General features: G+C 43.1%; 1 protein-coding gene across 2 annotated transcripts in view; it reads right to left on the reverse strand.

Annotated features, from left to right (window-relative positions):
- Positions 1-19,796, reverse strand: part of DIS3L2 (DIS3 like 3'-5' exoribonuclease 2) — a 260,081-nt gene that overhangs the window by 127,305 nt on the left and 112,980 nt on the right. For both annotated transcript variants that reach the window (XM_075938150.1, XM_075938149.1), the window contains one exon: positions 114-193. In XM_075938150.1, coding sequence (XP_075794265.1) covers positions 114-193 — 80 coding nt within the window. The remainder of the gene's footprint in view (positions 1-113; positions 194-19,796) is intronic.

Here is a 19,796-nt window from a genome sequence, read left to right on the forward strand (position 1 = left end):
TATTCTATTCACATATAAGGACAACAGATCTGTCCAGAAAATTAAACATGAATGTGTGAGCCAAGGACTAAAAATAAACACTGGGAGAAACTTTTGTAAGATACATGTCATACCATCAGGAAGTTCTTTGCAGGACAAGGCATCATCAAGGTCTCTGGCAGTTGATGGATCAATGGTGAAGATGCATTCTTTCCTATCAACAAAAAAAGTGAACTTAACATCTTTTTCTCCTTTGCAAGGCTGTTGAAACATATTGCATCTTTCAATATAATTGCTTCCCCACCTACAGAGATCCACAGTCCCTCAGAAGCAACCTTCTGACACGAAAAAGGCTTTTGGAATATTGGAACAATTAGAGGGTGCTGACTTGTGTTGCATCCCCCCCCCACACACACACACTCTCAGAACTGTTCCTTTTACACAGCTCTTGTCTACATTTGTTGTCCACAAAACAAAACAATCCAGGCTGCAAAGTTCCGTCGAGTTCCACTGAGATGAAAAGCCCTTCCTCTCCCAACTCCTTTTTGACAAAGTAGGAAACAAAAAATATGACAATTTTATACATGCATATTTTTAACGACATTTTAAAATACCTAACTTTAGCATGGTTATTTGATACGCCAGTAAGTCTTCTGAGCACAGGGAGTACACTGGAGTGGGAGACATTCCATGTACATGGCAAGGTGGAAAGAGAGCAAGGGTACATAAATGGAGGCGCTCACATCACTTAAGCCTATCTAGCCTTCCAAAATTTATTAGCCTTGACACAAATCTGCTCACGCACTTTACTCCTCATGAATAATCATCATCATCATCATCATCATGGCATTTAATTCCTCTGCAGCAAGTAGAATTCTACAGGGGTTCCCTTGGGTATTTAAGAGCCAAGTTGAAGGATCACAGAGTAAAATCAAGGGACACTGTTTTGTTTCAGGTTAGTCCTTAGTGAACAGACACTGTACTGTAAAGTGTTTGCTAACCGAAAGTGTAGAACAGGTGAGAATAAAAACAAGAGACTTGATAGCCATCATGGAGCTATAAGTGAAAGGCTGACGGAAGCAGACTAATCATGGAGCTTTCAGGAGCCTACTGATAAAGCTGCATATTGCCTGTAGGAAAAATAAATCGGCAGGTATATTCCACATACAGCATATGGAAGTGCTCTGAATTCTCAGTATCCTGTATTTCTTTAGGAACTGCAGTGGAAGTAGAGTAAAAGGAGACTGTTGCCAATTGGTAAAACAATCCTGAACATGAGCAACATTCATCTCTGTTAAGTCTTGAACAGTTGTGAACCAAGCCAGATGCCACAACCTCGCTAATACCATGAACAAAGTCAGAGCAAAATGGAGTTTGCAAAAGTTGAAGGATCATGGAGTGAAATCAAGGGACACCGTTTGGTCTCAGTTCAGTCCTTACTGAATGGACATGGTACTGTGAAGTGGTTTATGCAGACTGGCATGTTATAGCGAGACAACTGTGCATCTCTAGAACAAAGGGCTTTTGAAAAAGATTGGAATCGGCATGAACCTCAGAAAAAGTTAGAGAAAGAAATGGATGCTAAGTCAGCTAACCAGAATTAGTTAACCAATCTTTTAGCACTCAGGGGCCTCAGTTAAGGCTAGAGATCCACTGGGGTAGGTGTCACGTAGACATGTTAGAATGTGCAGTCCCAGCCTCGATAAACTTTCAGCTAATACATATAATCTGTATAATATTTTATCTCAATAGATACAGTCATACATCAACAGCAGTGGAATTATAAAAATACCAGAAAAGGAAAATAAATCTAGGTAGGCAGCAGGTTTGTTCCAAGAGAGATAAGACAGAACCCAGTGCCTGACTTCAAAAGCCATTACATTTTAAAGAGCATTTTGGCAGAATACACTAGCAAGCTGAAAGCTGAAGCCTAGGGCTTGAAGTGCCCAACAAATGAATCATTTTAAATTCCTACGTCAGGGGCCCCCCTCGGTGGGGGCTGAACAAACTGTAGCAAACTTCCTGTCATGCACGTGGATTGTGGCGGGGATCCAACAGCAGACAACTTTGGGGCGTGCCATGGTGGAATTGGAATGGGGTGGATGCGACCGCAATTCTGTCTTTCTGGTATAATCTTACGAATGCAAACCTCACCAAAACCTCATGCTGACCAAAAGTGAGGCTGCTGAGAGATAGAGACTTGATTCTCATAGCTATCTGCTTTTTGGCCAGTTTCTCTCTGCAAATCACTAAGCCTCAGTTCATTGATGCTACTGTTAGGAGATGCACAGCTGAGAAGCACAGCATACTTCCCCTGCCTCAGAGGAACATGGTTTATTAAATGGCAAGAAGTGTGTGGGTTAGTTAGGGGAGGAAGGGAGAGATTACACATTTAAAGGAATATTGCCAAACACGTATAAAGATTAAACAGTAAAAGTGTCATGTGGATTTAGCAGTTTAAAATCTAAGGGTGTGTCAGCTTGGTGTATTTCTAGCAACTCACTGTATTTCTTAGATGTTACAGTAATATCTATTTCTGTTTGTCTGATATTAGCATAAATTTGTGCAATTTTGCCAACTATACTAAGGAGATTTCCAATCTACCTAACTTCTATTAGCCTCTGAAAATCAACGCCATTCCATTCGTTTTCTCATCCTATAGCAAACCTTCCTAATTAGGGATGTTAAATTTAGACTAATTAACTAATCTAATAGTCAATGGGATTTTCATCGACTCTTTGAATAGTCGATAAGAGCGCCTCCGCCTTTGAACTACAGCAAGAGCTCCCGTTACAGTTCAAAAGCGGAAACCCTGCAAGGAGCGCAGGGCCAGTGGGTCACTGCTGCTGACCCCACACTCCGCCTCAGCCTTTGAAATGTACAAGAGCGTCTATTCTCCTGCCAGGGCTCTTGTACATTTCAAAAGCAAACTCGCAGCAGAACCGGCGCGAGTGGAGACTGCTTCAGTTCCCGCTCACGCCCGGTCCCTGCTGTGCCTCCACCTCTCCTATCCCCTGCGGAGACGGTCCTGGAGGGAACTGGCTTTTAAGACTGTTCCCCCCAGCACTGGCTCCTGCTTCCTCTCCCCCCTTGCTACCTCTCTCTGATAGAGGCAGCAAGGGGGGGAAGTGAATAGTCACATCACTAATCAACTATCCAATAAGCTTATCAGCTAGTCAACTAGTCGCTTACATCCCTATTCCTAATCCTCATATAAATGTTCACTTCTGATCCTTTATTATATATTTCAAACACTCTGGAAATAGTAATACTGGAAGCTACGATATCTTCTAAACTGCACCGATTTTGATCTGCTTACAGTCCAGCTCTCCAGAACCATATATCAACCAATGTAATGATCTACAAACCCTCTTGCTTCCATAAATACATGCTCCTTGCATTAAAAGCCCATCAATGAATGGAATTTCAAGTGATCTCATTCCAAGGCACAGTGCTTACATAATGTCCCTATTTACCATTCTTCAAAAAAATCACGTATGTACAGTGCAAGCAAACCTTCCACGTATACTAATATGTCACGTGCCTGCCTGCCTGGTAAGGCACAGGGCCATAGGTAAGTAGGTACTTACTATAAGCATTCCTGGGAGACAGCTATCCTACAGTCTCACTTCAGAGCATTAAATAAAAGATAGCAAACAACACTGACCTGAAGCTGACTGCCCACTTTACATTGACAAGGCTTAAAAGAAGGGATTAAGAGCATCTTAAATCCAAAGAATGTGGGTTCTTGTTTCAATGGAATAGATAGCTTATTCCAGCTGTGTTGGGCTGCAACCACAAATGTGAACCACCCATAGCGATTTGTAGCTCTAGGCAGTTTAAAAATTAATAGACTGGTTTCAACAAAGTGCACATTTGCAGTCTGTGTTGGAAAGAAGGGAACATAAATACGCTGGTGCCAAACTCTGAATACATTTATACTGTGTAGTAACTAATGGAGCTGCTTTGCTTTGAGACACTCGGCCAATTAAATCTATTGTAAAGGTCACCGGAGGAGCCTGAGTTCATGAGAACACAAACCAGCAGGGATTGTTGTACATACTTCCAGCCTCTGCAGTGCTACCACAGATGCATTTCATATGCCATATCATCAGAATCCAGGATAAGCATTCGCTACTGCTGAGCAACCTGCTTCCTTGCAAACGTTTGCCTGATACAACATTCTCAGGGTAAGGTATTTATCCTTAGAGATGTCATACTGAAGAGACATCTAGCCAGATCACCAGTAACATGGCGCCCCTTTCATGCAGCCACACACCTTATCGTTAAGATTTTTTAAAAAAACACCTTCAAAATGGGCAGGGGACTCCATGCAAAGGCTGTTGGGGGTCACAGAAAGTCTCTGAAAAAGCAAGAGGAGCCAAAAAGTTCCACAGAATAAGGGCTCAGCAGGCATAGTCATAGACTAAGAAGCCAAGAGGCAACCCGACGGTGTACTGGAGCTACATTCTGAAGTAAGCATCTCAGACTGGGACATAGCAGTGCTCAAATGTTACCACCAAATGATACGTCTGTAGCAGGGTAAGATGCATAGGGAAAAAAAGCTTTTTAAGCTGAGTTCTTAATAACACTGACTGCATTATTCATGCAATAAATAAAACCACAGGTTTTGATTTATTATTAATTAATTAATTCATATTATTATTATAGGCAGCTGCAGGAAACAGCCCTGATCTACTGCAAAAAACAGAGGTCCAACTGCAGCATTTCATCATTCTACTCTCCGCTGCCCTATATACGGATTGGAGGGATGGGTCTTCCAGGAAATGACAGATACAGTCTCTACTATCTTCTCTGATTGCTTCCTTCAAGCAGCTAACACCACTGGTGCCTCAGCTAGCCCCCTCACCCAAAAAGTCTCAGTCACTTCAACACACTGGAAAAGACACCATCTACATCTGTTGAAACAGACAAGGTGCCATGTCGTCAGCATCTCAATAGTGCTGCAAACCAAATCATTCTACTCCTGTGGCACTTGTTTTTACAGGCTCTCCAGTAACTGAAAGTGAAGGGCGACAGACTGGGCCCCGGCAACACCCGATGGAACATGCTATCAAGCAGAGCTAAGAAATTTGGTCATTGCTCCACTCAGGATGACAAGGGAAAAGCCAGACTCCTCCATGCACCCCTGCAGAGTCTGCGTATGTAATGTCGTCACTTCGACAGGCCATAGTACGAGAGCTCTCAAAGGGGTGGGCCTATGACTGCCCTGTAACTAGTGAGTGATAGCTAAATCTGCCTAGGGTAGTTTTAATAAAAAAAAACCCTCAAAGCAACAGCAGTTTCCATGCACCTGTCCAGGAAGAGCCTATTTAAGTGCAAGCATATATTATGGCTATGCACAGATACATTAGCATCCCTAATTAATACAAATTGGGTGCTGCCCTCTGGCAGGCTGCCAAAGCAGTCCTGCGGGCTGCAAAATTTGGGGGTCCCCCCCCTTTAAAAAATTCCAAAGGAACAATCTCTCCTTGTCATTACACCCAATAAAAATCTGTTTTATTCATTTAAAAAATGTCAAAACACACTTTATAAAACTAACAACATGTTCCAGAAGCATTCGTTCCAACATACACACCACTTGGTTAGCTAAAGGAAACTGGTTTAGGAGATATAGACATGCATGGAGTTGAGAGAGTTTCTGGTCTTCACATTGAAAAGGACTAGAGATAAATGTGTCTTTAAGAGCCCCCGATTTTGCTGCCCTGACGGAAGATAAACATCTCTACATGGAAAGTTACTCTATACAGAAGTGCCTTCATGCAAAACATATGTTGAACACAGATGGCCTTGCGAAACTGCACTCGCTCTGGCATCTAGCTTTTGATGGAAGAATAAATCTTTTTTTCTTTCACCATCCTTGAGGGGAGATCGGGCGAGTGCATTATGCAGCTGGACTAGAAAATTCCTATGACCATTTGCTATGGCTGGTGCAGCACATCCCAGTGAGTCTGCTATGAAATTGCTAATGAAAGGTCAGAGGGTGAAGAGAAACAGAGTCTGTCATTACCACACAGCTCTCTCTGCCCTGGATGAGTGCCCATGCAAGCTCCTACAGTACTAGCGAGAGGCTGACTAACCACCACCACCAGTCAATGTGTAAGACACAGATCCCACAGGACAGGTTTGTAACTGGTTCCTTCTACTATATTCAGATTCAAGCCTCAGGAGAAAACCTACCAGAATTCACAGCTTAGTTTATAACATGGCAACGCAAACATGCACACAGACACTCTGCTATAATCAATCCCACTCAAAGGAAAAGCTAATTAAATGCAGTTTCAGACCGCACAGTTTAAAAAGACTAATTAAAGCAGACAGGCTTTTCTGCAAAGCCTGTCACTTTTAACATTTTCTTTTAATAGGAGCTAAAAAAACAAGCTAATGAAGTACTAGAGACAAGCCTAGCACATGATTGGTCAGTTGGTGTTATCATGGTAATAAAAACATTAAAAGAGCATGGAACAAACACAGTTTTGATTGTGGGGCTTTTTTTTAAGCAAACAAGTGTATGCATGCAACAGTGTTTGCAAGTTCCCGAGGCGAAATCATTGTATATTTGGGGCTGCAAGAGCAGGTACAATATATCATAATCAAATTAGCTCTTCACTCAGTTAAAGCATTCAACAGGTCTGTTAAAGTTATTAACCATTAAACAGAAACATGTGTGAACCACGGGGATTACCAAGCCAAGGAGTCAATGCTCCATCTTCATTCAAGTGGAAGAATGCTTAGATCAAAAGGAAGCATTGCATCTTGTAACCTATGGTCTCCACAGGTATTAAAGGTGTGGCTCCGGGCAAATTGCTAATGGGAACTACCGTTGGGCAAAGCTTGAGCTTTCCCAATGAGACTGTCTGTAAGAGTAATTTGATGCTCCTGAAGGAGAGAAGTGACAGTCTGTACTTGCTGTATATTTCAGTTGAACGAAATGTGAAAGTGTTGCCATGCAAGTCCTTCTAAAAACAAAGAAGCTGTTTCCTCGATCTACAATGCCTTTGGATAAGCCAGCCAGACGGCGGCAGCCTCTCTAATTTCTTTAACAAATTAAAGTCTAGAAATTGCCATTGCTAGGTTACGAATTATAGAACTGCATGTACCTGGGAGAGCATTAGAAAGCCATAAATGAACCAAGAAGTTCTCCTCTTAAGCAAATGGGCTAACAATTTACACAGTCTTACAAACTAAAAAGAAATTGGAACTTTGCTATCCTAGTAACTATTGGAGACAGACAATAGAGAGAGTGGAGCTGTAAATATGCAAAACAGACAGAACAAACCAACACAGTTAGGTTAGCAGCTTCCATGCCATTATTACATATGGCTTCTCCATTGCTCTCTTCAACTACTCATAATCCCTCAGGCGGTAAGCCCCATCTAGACCATATACCTGAATTCAGGTTCCTCCAGGAAAGTCATCGAAGGGTGTGTCTAAACTACATGGCTCCATCATGGAGCCATGTAGATTAGGCTGATTGGCAAAGGGAAATGAAGCCGCGATTTAAATAATCGCGGCTTCATTTAAATTTAAATGGCTGCCGCGCTGAGCCGACAAACAGCTGATCAGCTGTTTGTCGGCTCAGTGAGCTAGTCTGGACGCTCCCGCACCGACCTGAAAGTCCTTTATCGACCTCCCTGTTATGCCTCGTAGGATGAGGTTTACCAGGGAGGTTGATAAAGGGCTTTCATGTCGGCAGGGGAGCGTCCAGACTAGCGCGCTGAGCCGACAAACAGCTGATCAGTTTGTCGGCTCAGCGTGGCAGCCATTTAAATTTAAATGAAGCCGCGATTATTTAAATCGTGGCTTCATTTCCCTTTGCCGAACAAACAAATCTACATGGCTCCGTCGACGGAGCCATGTAGTTTAGACGTACCCTAAGTTACCTGATGATTCTCTGGGCTTTGCCCCAAAGTTAATATTCTTGATACAAATCACGCAGTCTTCAATAATACTTGCTGCCTGCTTCAGAAAAAATAATTCCTGCCCCGAAATGGTGGAAAATGAAACAAGGAATTTATTAGGAGCTTCAGTATGTGCCTATGCATCAGAAAAACAGGTGGAATTCACAATCACAGGTTTCCAGTACCAACACCGTTCAAAGAATAAAAATTCGGATGCAGTTACGTAGCTCTATCTAGAGGCATACAGGAGACCCACAAATCTAGGGAGTGCCTATGCTGTGTGTCTACAGGTCACATAACCCTGCTAACCTTTCTTCAACAGGTCTTGAAGCACCACTGTGAAACTTCTGCAAAAGCAGCATGGACTTCAGAAAAGGTAAGACTTCTGTGAATGCAGTTGGCTGTTAGAAGCGAGACAGTACTGACCCTCGTTTTGTTTACTAAATCAGATTTTGTAGGCCTTGTTTAAATTTCAATTTGTCAACACTAAGACATTTATAATGGAGTGTCTGCATGTCTAGACTCCTGCATCACATTTACATTCTTCGACTTTAGATTGTCTTTTTTTTTCTTCACTTTGTGAATACATACAATAGGTTGGTACTAGTGGAATTCAGTTCAGTATCCTGGTTTATCCCTATTAACTTTAACTGAGTGCTGCCGTTTTAAAATAAATTGGTGAAGAACTTTTTTGAATCTTGCAGCTGTTCAGGGTCATCTATAGGACCCTGTCGAGCCGTGTCTTGGAAAAAGTTAAGCAGACATCATTTTTCAGGTCTGGAAACAGTCTCTCTCATTTGGGATGAGGTATCCCAGCATTGTCAGCTCACGCCAGTGAAAGCTACAAACATTTTTTCACGCAACAGTCTGACTGTTATGGCAACCACAAAAATGAATCTCATTCTTCAGTCACAAGTAAACCCAACTAGAATACAGTACCCATGTGGGTTTCTTATAAAACACCAATAAGCATAGTACCCTTTCTTACAGACATTCATCACTCAAATGGATATAGATAAAGTACTTTTTTTCAAAATGGAATTTCAGACAATGGTCATTGTCTGAACCTCTTTAGGACTTCACCATCCCATTCCCAAAGATACCCGCTGTTTCAGCTACAATGGGCTACTCCATTTATCACACTATGTTTGGGTAGATGTCAGCTGAAGACCAGGGACACCTCTCAAGAGCCCATCTTGTAAAAAGGAATATTTTCACAGAAGATGCATGCAACAGAAGCATCTCAAATGAGCCTCTGAAGCCACCTGGGAAAAGATACACGCCTGCAAAAGTAACGCAATAACTTTTTCTTTGGCGAGTTAAATGAATACGACAAAATGAACTAATTATAAACTAATTGTGAGTAAAAAGAGAGATTGCCTTCCACCCATCCATCCATGGCACAAGTCCCTAAGAATTGACTCCCACAAACCTCAGAAGTCTCATCTTACTGTGTCAGCCCAGTGCTGGTCTTCATCATTTTTCAAGTTTATTTTTTAGTGAAAGCCCTGCCTGACTTCAAACAGCTGATTCCAGTCCACAAAAAAGCTGACTGTGACCCTGATGCATTACACAATGGCAGTAAAAATACTTTAATTTTCATAAGAACAGTGATCCTTGGTTTGCTGAACTAGAACCTATTTCAGCTATTTAATTATGGATTCAGTGTAAGATGAGCAAAGTAATGTGGCCTGACAACAAACAGAAAATCGTTTAAAAAGCCATAGCAGATAGGATAGATCACTATCTAAATGCCTATTTAAATTTCTACACATCATGCTACAGTTGGGCCTCAAGCACATTGGTTTTTCTGAACCACTATACCCCATGGAAGAATGAGAGCAGGAGTGTAACTGAAAACACGCTTTAAGCATGTAAACGACTTTAATCGTAGACTCATAGAAGCTAGAAATGGAAAGACGTTAGGTCATCAGTCTCCCATGGGCAGTTCTTTGTGATACATGTGCAAGTGTTCTGTCCCATTTAGAGTTTTAAGCATCATTAGCGATGGGGTTTCCAACTAGGGATGCAAAATCCTAACTAATCAGTTAACCGGTTAAACATTAGCTTTAAATCTCATGTTTAACTTGTTAGCCAACTAAGTGGGATCCCAGGCAGGGACTGCAGCACTCCTAGCCCACAGGGCCCCCACTCCCAGCCCTGTGCTGGGGCTGGCTGCCAACTCTCAACCCTGCACTGGGGCTGCCACCGCCGGTTCCCGGCCCTCGTGCTGGGGCTACCAGCTCCTGGCCCTGCTCAGACTGGGAGCCTGCAGCCCCATGTGGAGGCCTGGCAGGGCTGCAGCAGCCCTACACTTGTGGCAGGCTGCAGGCGGAAGGCTGCTCCTAGGTACCAGTTAACTGGTTACCCGTTCATATCCCTATTTCCAACATGCTCTTGGGAGTCTATGATGCAGGCTAATTCAGAATCAACAACAGAAAAGATTCCTCTTAGCCCACTTGTCCTGGTAATATCTCTTCCTACCAACCTAAATAATTCCTATCCTATCACAGTGGTTCATTTATTTGTTAACCATCAAGCACCATTCAAGCCTCTTGCTTCTCTGTTAATATATATTTAAAAGCTAAACTAAGTCAATCCCTTCAGTCCCCCTGGTTATCATTGTTACTCTTGGCACACTAACTCTCCCCTCTCTGTATCACTGTGGTATGACGGTGTGGTGGGGGTTTCAGGATAGTCCTCAGCGTCATACAGAAACAAATGTCTTCACAGTCTCCAGGCGGAGGTTTGGGTTTTCTGTTATATGATAATGGACATAAGAACTCAAGGAGTAGGAATCAAATCTCCAAGACGCAAGTTAATCAATCAGGTACCAAAGCTACATCAGCGAAGACACAGAGCACTTTTCTTCTGCAGAGTAAACTGAACAAATCTCAAGCAATTCAATGGAGAACCAGAACTGGGGAAGAGGAATCTATTGCATGGGATTATATGCTAGCAATTGCTCAGCTGCTGTGCCATGATCCGGAGAACTGGCCTATGGCTATGTCTACATTGCATTCCTCTTTCAAGAGAGGAATGCAACTCGTGTTTAAGGGTTATTTCGAAAGAAGGGTTTTTTCCTCAAAATAACCACGTCTAAACAGCATTTTTTTAATCTCAAAATAGGGTATTTCAAAAAAGCGGCCAGCTGCGATTATGCAAATTTTTCATATTCAGTTTTGCTCAACTGCATTTGCATTCCTCTCTCGAAAGAGGAATGCAATGTAGACATACCCTATGACAGCCTCTGACATGAGATAGGATTTTGCCTAGGTACAGAGGCTATGCAACAAGGCAAAAGCCAGCCAATAAAAGCAGGAGTAAAGAGGGAACATTCACCCACTTCTGCTCTCTCTGCCTCAGTGGTTGGCATGCACTGAGTGTGAAGTGGGGTCGTGGCTCCTTGTAAACCCACAACCCAGGCTAGGGATGTTACATTTAGATTAATAGGCAATTCAACAGCCGATGCAAATTGCATTGACTATTCAATTAGTCGATAAGGGTGCGGCCCTCTTTGAAGTGTAGCTACAACCCCAGCGCTGTTGCTACACTTCAAAGGCAAAAGTGCTGTGGGGAGCTCAGGGCCAGTGGGGAAATCAGCAGTGTCCCATTGGTCCCATGCTTCCTGCGGCATTTCAAAGCAACAGCGCCACATGGAGCCCGGGGTCAGTAGGGGAGTCCCTAGCTGGCCCCAGGCTGCACATGACATTTGAAAGTGCCAGCACCGTGTGGAGCATCCCGCCTTTTCCCCAACCCTGCTGCCTCTTCCTGATAGGAAGCAACTAGTCGACTAGTGTGTTGACTATCCGATAAGCATTTGTTTATTAGATAGTTGACTAGTTGTTCACATCCCTAATCCAGACACTTGAGTCTCCAAAGCTATTTTGCTCATTGCTCCAAAAATTCAGTGCACCATGCCCTGGGGTAACCTGTGATCACTAACAGGGAAGTAATGCATCGTCTGGTCAAGCTCTGAAGAAATTATTTTCTCCATGGTGCTGACAGATGCCAGTTGCAGCCACCATTTCCAAAGCTGGATGCTGAAACTTTGGCTCCTCATCTCATATTTAGATATTTCACCAAAAGTGGCCTGATCTTCAGAGGCGCAAAGCAGGAATGAAGTGGATGGGAGGTGCAGGCCCTCAGCCCCTTTGAACATCAGACCAGTTAAATTACATATCTTGATACAGATTTAGCAGCATGGCCTTAGCCACCCAGGTTTGAGAACGGTGGCCATGGAAGGCTGACTTTTCTCCCTGTAATACCCACATCAAAACCTCATGGTCTTCCCACTGAAAGCCTGACAAGTACGGACTGAGCACTGAACTGACTGGACTCCATGCGCCCTGCATTACTCTTTACAGAACCTACTAAGCTGTACAGAAACAATGCAGCACGCATAACCTTCAAAGTTCAGTGTGATGACAACAAGCCTCTTGGGCAAAACATTCCCCACTCGGTGAGTTTTGATTTGTTCTTTATGCCACCAGAGCCCCTGACGGGAAATAACCCTACAACCCACCAAGTCCAATGCCATGGTGTACATATACAGCTGTGCTTCCAGCAGCTCACGTTGCCTCCTCTAAAGATGCGCACAACCACCTGCATTTCTAGCACGACCTGCCAGCCATAGGTCGCAACATGTGATAGTAACTATTGTTTGTCATTCAGTATGAAATTAAGCTACCGTGCTGCTGGGTTTTTTCAGTGCAAGCATAGGTCAGAAAAAAAAGCAGGGAACAAGCTCTGACGAAGTCAGCTAATGAGCTTAACCACATCACTGCGACAGGAACACACATCTGTGCCTCATTAAAGGTTTGTTTATTCAGCTCCATCAGGTGTATCTTCTAATACTGGTTTCTTCACATCGGTTCAGGAAGGAAACTGTTCCCCAGCCCATCAGAGTATGGCTGATAGCGTGGTGATGGGCGCTATAAAGAACCAGCTAGCATACACACATCATCAGTGTCTTCTGCAACGGGCTTTGCTAGGTGTGCACTAGACTGGAATCACCACTGAGTAATACCTTGCACTTCTCAAACAGTCGTATTGATTTCACTGGGGATACTTGCAGAATAAGATGCTGCTGAGTGTGAGTAAGGACACATAGTCTAGTCCTATGTGTCTTTCCACAGTATCTCATGTTGAGAAAATTGCAGCAATGGTTACACATTTATTAAACCTGCCATTTGTCAGGTTTCTTAAGAAATGTGGGCATTTTGACATAGTCTGTTACAGTGAGATAAGTCTTGTTCTAACTATACTTGACGTAAGATTTCTGTAGTGGAAAATCTCCAGGGAACAGATTGCTTAATAATGTTTTATCGGATTTATACTCTTTTTCAAAGGCTTAAGTCTTCCACCTGCATGGAAGAGCCAAGTGTCTCTCAGACTTGTCTCCTTTATACTCACCAGGCACTTTTCTGGGAGCAGAATGTTGCCATTTTTACCGTCAGCTCTAATTTTATTGACCAACAACCTATTTGGGCATGCACAGTTAAGAGTCCGATATGAAGTCTTTAATATAAACCCTGCTAATCCTTCTTACTATCTGCACCATTCCTCAAACAACACAAATAGTGGGCAGAACTGCAATGTAGAAACTGTTCTGTTGCCAGGGGTTTCCAATTACAAACAGTGCTAAGAACAGAGCCTCCCTGTTCAGAATAGAACATAAAGACGAGGGAGAACACCTCAGCTCTATCTACTTCTCTGATTGAAGGATGCAACAGTTGTTAAGGAGCAGTTACAGTTACCACATACCCTTAGTGACTGTAGGTAGCTATGTAGTACCTCTGAGGACACAATTTATGGTAAACATGGTCTTCTGAGGATAGGACAAGAAGCAATGGGCTTAAATTGCAGCAGGGGAGGTTTATGTTGGACATTAGGAAAAACTTTGTAACTATCAGGATGGTTAAACACTGGAATAAATTGCCTAGGATGGTTGTGGAATCTCCATCTCTGGAGATATTTAAGAGCAGGTGTGACAGGCATCTCTCAGGGATGGTCTAGATGGTGCTTGGTCCTGCCGTGAGGGCAGGGGACTGGACTCGATGACCTCTCGAGGTCCCTTCCAGTTCTAGTGTTCTATGATTCTATATCTCATACCTTGAAATAGATCAAAATATTAACCCTATAAGTGCTAGGAGTTTTTCTGGGGAAATTCTATAGCCTATGTTCAGAATCTATGTGAATCAATGACTCTAAGGTTCTGTCAGATGGTTGGGGCTTTTCATTTCTAAGAACAACATTTCATTAGATGCGCTCACTGGGAAACAGAATGACCATTATTCAACAACAACTTCAATGGCCTCTCACTTCTGAGCACTGACTCATTTGCAGGGCCTTTCAATAATCAGTATTAGCATTGGTGCTGCAGTTTTGCTCACAAGAAAACATTACAGAGGTAGTTGGGATGGAAAATGAAAATTTCTGACAATTCATCTTGCAAATATTTCAGTGTTTCTGTCTCCGCTCAGTATTTTTAGCTCATTGTTTTCTATTTTGGCAGCTGAGAAACTGCAGTTTGAAATTTTACCTCCAGCTTCATATTTCTTCTTAAAAGTGAATACAATGTCCTGTTTATAATAATAAAATCACTACTTGGCAGCATGACATCAAATGGAAAAAAAGAGAAAGCAACTGGAAAATTTAGAGCAAGCAATTTTGAGTGCCAAGTTTCGCATTTGTAATGGTCCAGAGGAGGTCACTGGACGCGCTTGGTATTAGGCAAATGGTAAAGAAACAGATATCCTCAAGTTCTTCCATGTTAGACTATATAAACCATCTCTCGTTCAACCAAGGTTAGTGCTTTCCAAAAGAGTGACGTTATACATTTTCCACAGTAACACTAACAATGGGAGACATGAAGAAGGCAGAATTGCTCTGCAAAGAACGGCCTTTTTTCTCTCTCCAATATTTAGGTTTTTGTTTCCCACTATGATCGGACTTTCCTGGCTTTGGTTTCTTGTCCCAGTTTAGCAGTAAAAGTAACAAAAAGATATGAATGAAATTAGAAACATTTGGAACAAGTCTTAGAAATAGCTTTTAGGTTCCTTCGATTTTGGCTAAACCTCTTCAAATAGTTTCCTCCTCTACTCCCCTCATTGCTGCACCCACTCTTGACATTTGAATTTCTGGGTTTGTTCTGACCCTCTTCTTTTCACTAGGGATGTTTTGTACCATACAAGTGAAACATGAAGCATAGAGCAAACAAGGAAACGCCGCTTACAGGTTGAAGCAATGGAGAGGATCAGAAAATGGCTGGAACTACAAACCTTCAGAATTTGCCTCTGCCACACCACTCTTCCAGTCTCAATGTTTCTTTTAAATAGCAAGCCAAGCATTCCTCTTTTCTAATTTGGTTTGAGTCAATTTGGGAGAGAAAAAGGAAAGGGGGGAAGGAAAAAAAAGAATTCTGCTCCTAATTGTGTTTACAGACGCTGGAACACATGTTTCATAAACTATGCTGGTCCAAATACCATTGAATCCAAACTCTCTTTTGAACACCACAGTTGTCAGGACACAACAATAGCACTTCATCATCATCTAGCACCTTTCATTATAGGACCTCAATGTCCTTTGCAAACCATTAGTTACAGACCCTATGAAATAGCTGTCTCATTTTACAAATGAATATAATGAAATAGAGATCAAGAGGTTGCCCAGAATACTGTAGTGGCTTAGTAGCATGGTAGTAACATAGTTTAACCTATAACAGCAGGAAATGTTATAACTATCTAAATAAAGATGTTTATTAGATACTATTAAAATATTTTTAAACCTTTTTTGGTAAATTATTGGAAGGAGGGAAAAAATGATCTCTGTGAAGAGACTACATGAAAGATGTGGGAATGTTCAGTAAAGAAAGTCCCCAAACATGATAGGAGTACCCCTATTTGTAAAGATGAACCATTCCAGAAGCTGGGAAATGTCTTTATGAGACTGCATAGACTAGTAAAATCATTCCTTGACACTGATCAGTGTTAACCTCAATGAGTTCAAATGACACACTGCTTTGTTTTGACCTAAAGCCGCATTCACAGCCTCACTTTTGTGTGAGATTCCTTTTAGCTAAATAATCAGTCCACTAGCCAAGTACTCCAAAGACATATTAACAAACGCAACTAATGGTGTTGAAGAGACTATTAATCTACATTAGCGTAAAACAAAGACACATTTCGAGCAGGGGAATGTCTCATCCCAGTTTCACCTAATAAGAAAGTTACTTTCAAAAATGGGGGAAATATAAAGGTCTGAGTCATGGACCCCCGAAGGAGCGCCTGGTCACTTGGCCTCCAGACAAGGGAGGAATACAAGCAATAGGAATATAATACAATAGCAATAGGAATACAAGCAAAATTTAAGCATGAATGAATTGTCATTCATGCTTAAATTTGACACTTTATGTATGGGTCTCAACAAAGATGCTAATTATCTCACCCATTACAAAGATAGCTTCCCCAATTATCACCCCTAATGTCATTACCTCACAGACACTAACCTTCCCCCGTTGCCCCCACTCTGTTCTAAAATTTGATTTGTCAATTTTATATATGTTCACTTTTTTTGATTGTATCACTTTGGTATATACGGTTGTGCCAATTTTCTTCCACAAGTTGATCTGAGGAAGTGGGTCTGGCCCATGAAAGCTCATCACCTAATAAACCATCTTGTTAGTCTTTAAAGTGCTACCTAGTTCTGTCTTTTGTTTTAGCTAGACCAGACTAACACGGCTCCATCTCTATCACTAAGCAATAGTCAAGTAACTGAGACCATCTTCTACACTCACTGAATCAGTGGCAACAGCAAACCCAACTGGAGGCTAAAACTAGTATTGCTAACATGATGTGTGAGGATCCGTGCTAACAAAGGCAACCTAGTGCCCATACACTAGGTTTTTCGGATTGCACCGACAAAACTGTATTAAAGACAAGCAGGGATTTTCCCTAGGCTAGAACAAGCTCTAAATAGAAAGTGTAAGGCTACACCATGTTTATACTGAATCTGATTTAAAAGCACTTCAGTTAAGACGGCTCTTTCTGCAGCATAGCTGAAGACTTACCATAAGGTATAGGCTTGTGGTATTGCAAATTGTAGCAGGAGCAAAAATCACCCTCTGTGTGGTGGTTTTCCAATTGGGATCCAGGAAGCCCTGGGAATCTGAGGGCATTCAACGTGGTCTACTGGCCCTGCTAATCAGATCTTCTTTCCTTCCAGTGCCTCCTGTGTACTGAGGAACAATGGTCGAAAAGGGACCAGGTGGCCATTAAAAGTCTGAACAGAGTCACAGCGGGGCCCAGGGTTTAGGCAGGCGCCACATGGCTCCTGGAAAGCAGCTGCCAGGTCCCTGGGGCATCTAGTCAAAGGAAGGCTCCTCCTACTGCCCCCGCCCCAAGTACCAGCTCTGCAGCTCCCATGGACTGGGAACTATGGATGTGAATGGTTAACAGGTGAAGCTAATTGGTTCCAGTTAACTGGTGGGGGCTGGAGCAGCTCCCTGCCCACCCTTAGCAGGGGGCTGCTCCAATCCAGTGGGACCCGTCATGCACAGGGGCGCTCCAGCCTGGCCAAAGCAGTTCCTATCCATGGCAGGTCCAGCCCAGATGTGCCGCAGGCAGAGGCACTCCAGCCTTCCTCCCTCCCCTGCCCACTCCCCCTTTAATTGGTTAACTAGTCAAACATGTTTAACAGGGAACTGCAACCTATGGGCGCAAGGGCAGCACACAGAGCCTCCTTACGCTTAAGTGCCTCAGGGACCTGACAACAGCTGCCGAGAGCTGCAGTAAATGCTGCTGGGACCCCATACCCTTCACCGCCCCCCTGGACCTCCCAAACTCCTCACCCTTGGCCTCAGCCCAAGCCTGCTTTCCCAGTCCAGAACCCATACCTCCTCCCACAGCCCAACCCCCTGCCTCAACCCGGAGCCCCTTCCCCCACTCTGAACCTCCAAAACTCACCTCCAGCCCGAAGCCCCCTCCCACACTTCAAACCCATCACCCCCACCCGGATCCTGGACTACCTCACACAGCCCAACCCCCTGCCTCAACCTGGAGTTTCCTCCCACTCTCCAAATCCCTCATCTCCGGACCCCACACCTCTAGCTAGAGCCTTTCCCACCTCTCCCAGCCCAGTAAAATTGAGTGAGGGTGTGGTAGAGCGAGCAATGAAAGGAGGAGGGATGGAATGAGTGCAGGAGCGGGCAAGGAAGGAGCAGGGCAGGGATTCGGGGGAAGGGGTGGAGTGAGGGTGGGGCCTGGGATTAAAGGAGGGGGCTACCTGGACAATTTAGATCAAAATAGGGGCCCTCGGGTTCCTCAATTTAAGAACCACTGCTCTGTGTAATACAGAACTAGACAGATCAACCACTAACTCATATAGTTACTGCATATGCAGACAGATGCCCAAGTTCAGAGTATGCAATTGTGCATATATATTTGTGGGACCCTAATTTGTGCATGTACAGGTCAGGCATTGCACTGGGCCGACAATACACAATATACTGGCTGCCAAGAAAGCACAAACAGATAGTCAGTACCATTGAGATGGAAGGTTAAAACAAAAGCACGTCTTACGACTACACCCTCTGCCAGCCCTATCTCCACAGTCATGCCACCAAAGAAGAAGACACCCAGATCAGTAACTGAATGGTTTGAACATCTTTTGATGGTGAGGAAGCGGAAAAAGGAGTTGTGATGGGTAGGAGGATTGCTGGCCTTTCCTGACCATTCCAACATTTGGTGACTAAAGGGTAAAACTCAGGTAGCTAGGGGATGTTGGCAGGGAGCCAGAAGAGCCAATGGGAGAAGGTGTTGACATTTGAATTGGAAGATATACTTGCCTGCTGTTCTTCTTTGTGTGAGTTTTAAGCCAGGAGTTGGGGGAACAAGATGAATTAAACCAGGCAGAACTACCATGCCCACAAAGAATACTGGACATGGACATGGACTGGACCTTGAAGCACAGATTGTAAGTAGACATGAAAATGTCTATTTAGACACGATCGGGTTATTTTCTTTGTTTTGTTGTTTGGTTAAAGTTCTCTGTGTTAAGTCCATGTGCTCCCCCCCACTGTACTTGAAGCTGTATCCCAGGGATGGAATTTTCTCTGTGCTTTTAAATTGTTCTTTTCTCAGTTGCTTTAAAACACCGAGCAACCAACTATGCTTCGTCAAGTATATCTTTTGGTTTTGTTTAATAAAATCATCTTTTTTAAGGCAATGATTTGATTCTTGTGTCCTGGACGGAAATAGGAGATCTGAGTATGCATGCCTAATACTGAGAGGGCAGCTGACAGAGATTACAGTTTGCTTTCTCTTTTTATTCAAGCTCTCTTGTGTTAGAAGAGCCTAGGGTTAACCCTCTGGAAGAATTTCCAAGTGCTTCTTCCTGGATTCAAGGAGAAAAGGGGCTTTTCACTTGGCGGTGGAAGCCTATTTTCCAAGGTCAGGTAATCTGTGATCTTGGGAAGCTTTTAAGCAGAAGCCTATAGAGGCAAGGTATTTTTAAGGTTTCTTGCAGGCCTCCACCTTCTACACTTGGAGTGCCAGAGTGGGGAGCAGCCTTGACAGGAGTAGGTTCCAATTAGGTACGTTCCCCATTATTTTTAATAATAAAACAATTTTCTTTTGGAGTTGACAAATAACTCTCAGGCTATCAAAAAGCAAGCTAATTGAAATATTGACATGCAATCTTCCTGTCATATCCAAGCACAGAAACTTCATACTAGCTTCACATGGGCTTAAGCAGGAGTAATATTGTAATTAACATTGCAGGTATTAACACATGACTAACGTAATTATTTTGAAAGTTTTAACAGGAAGGGTTTATACTAGAGAAAACAAGGAAAGTTACTTTGCAGTGCTTACCGCCTCTATGAAGAGGCAGCCT

This window comes from Pelodiscus sinensis, chromosome 10, assembly GCF_049634645.1.
Source record: "Pelodiscus sinensis isolate JC-2024 chromosome 10, ASM4963464v1, whole genome shotgun sequence".
In the NCBI taxonomy this organism is placed as follows: Eukaryota; Metazoa; Chordata; order Testudines; family Trionychidae; genus Pelodiscus; species Pelodiscus sinensis.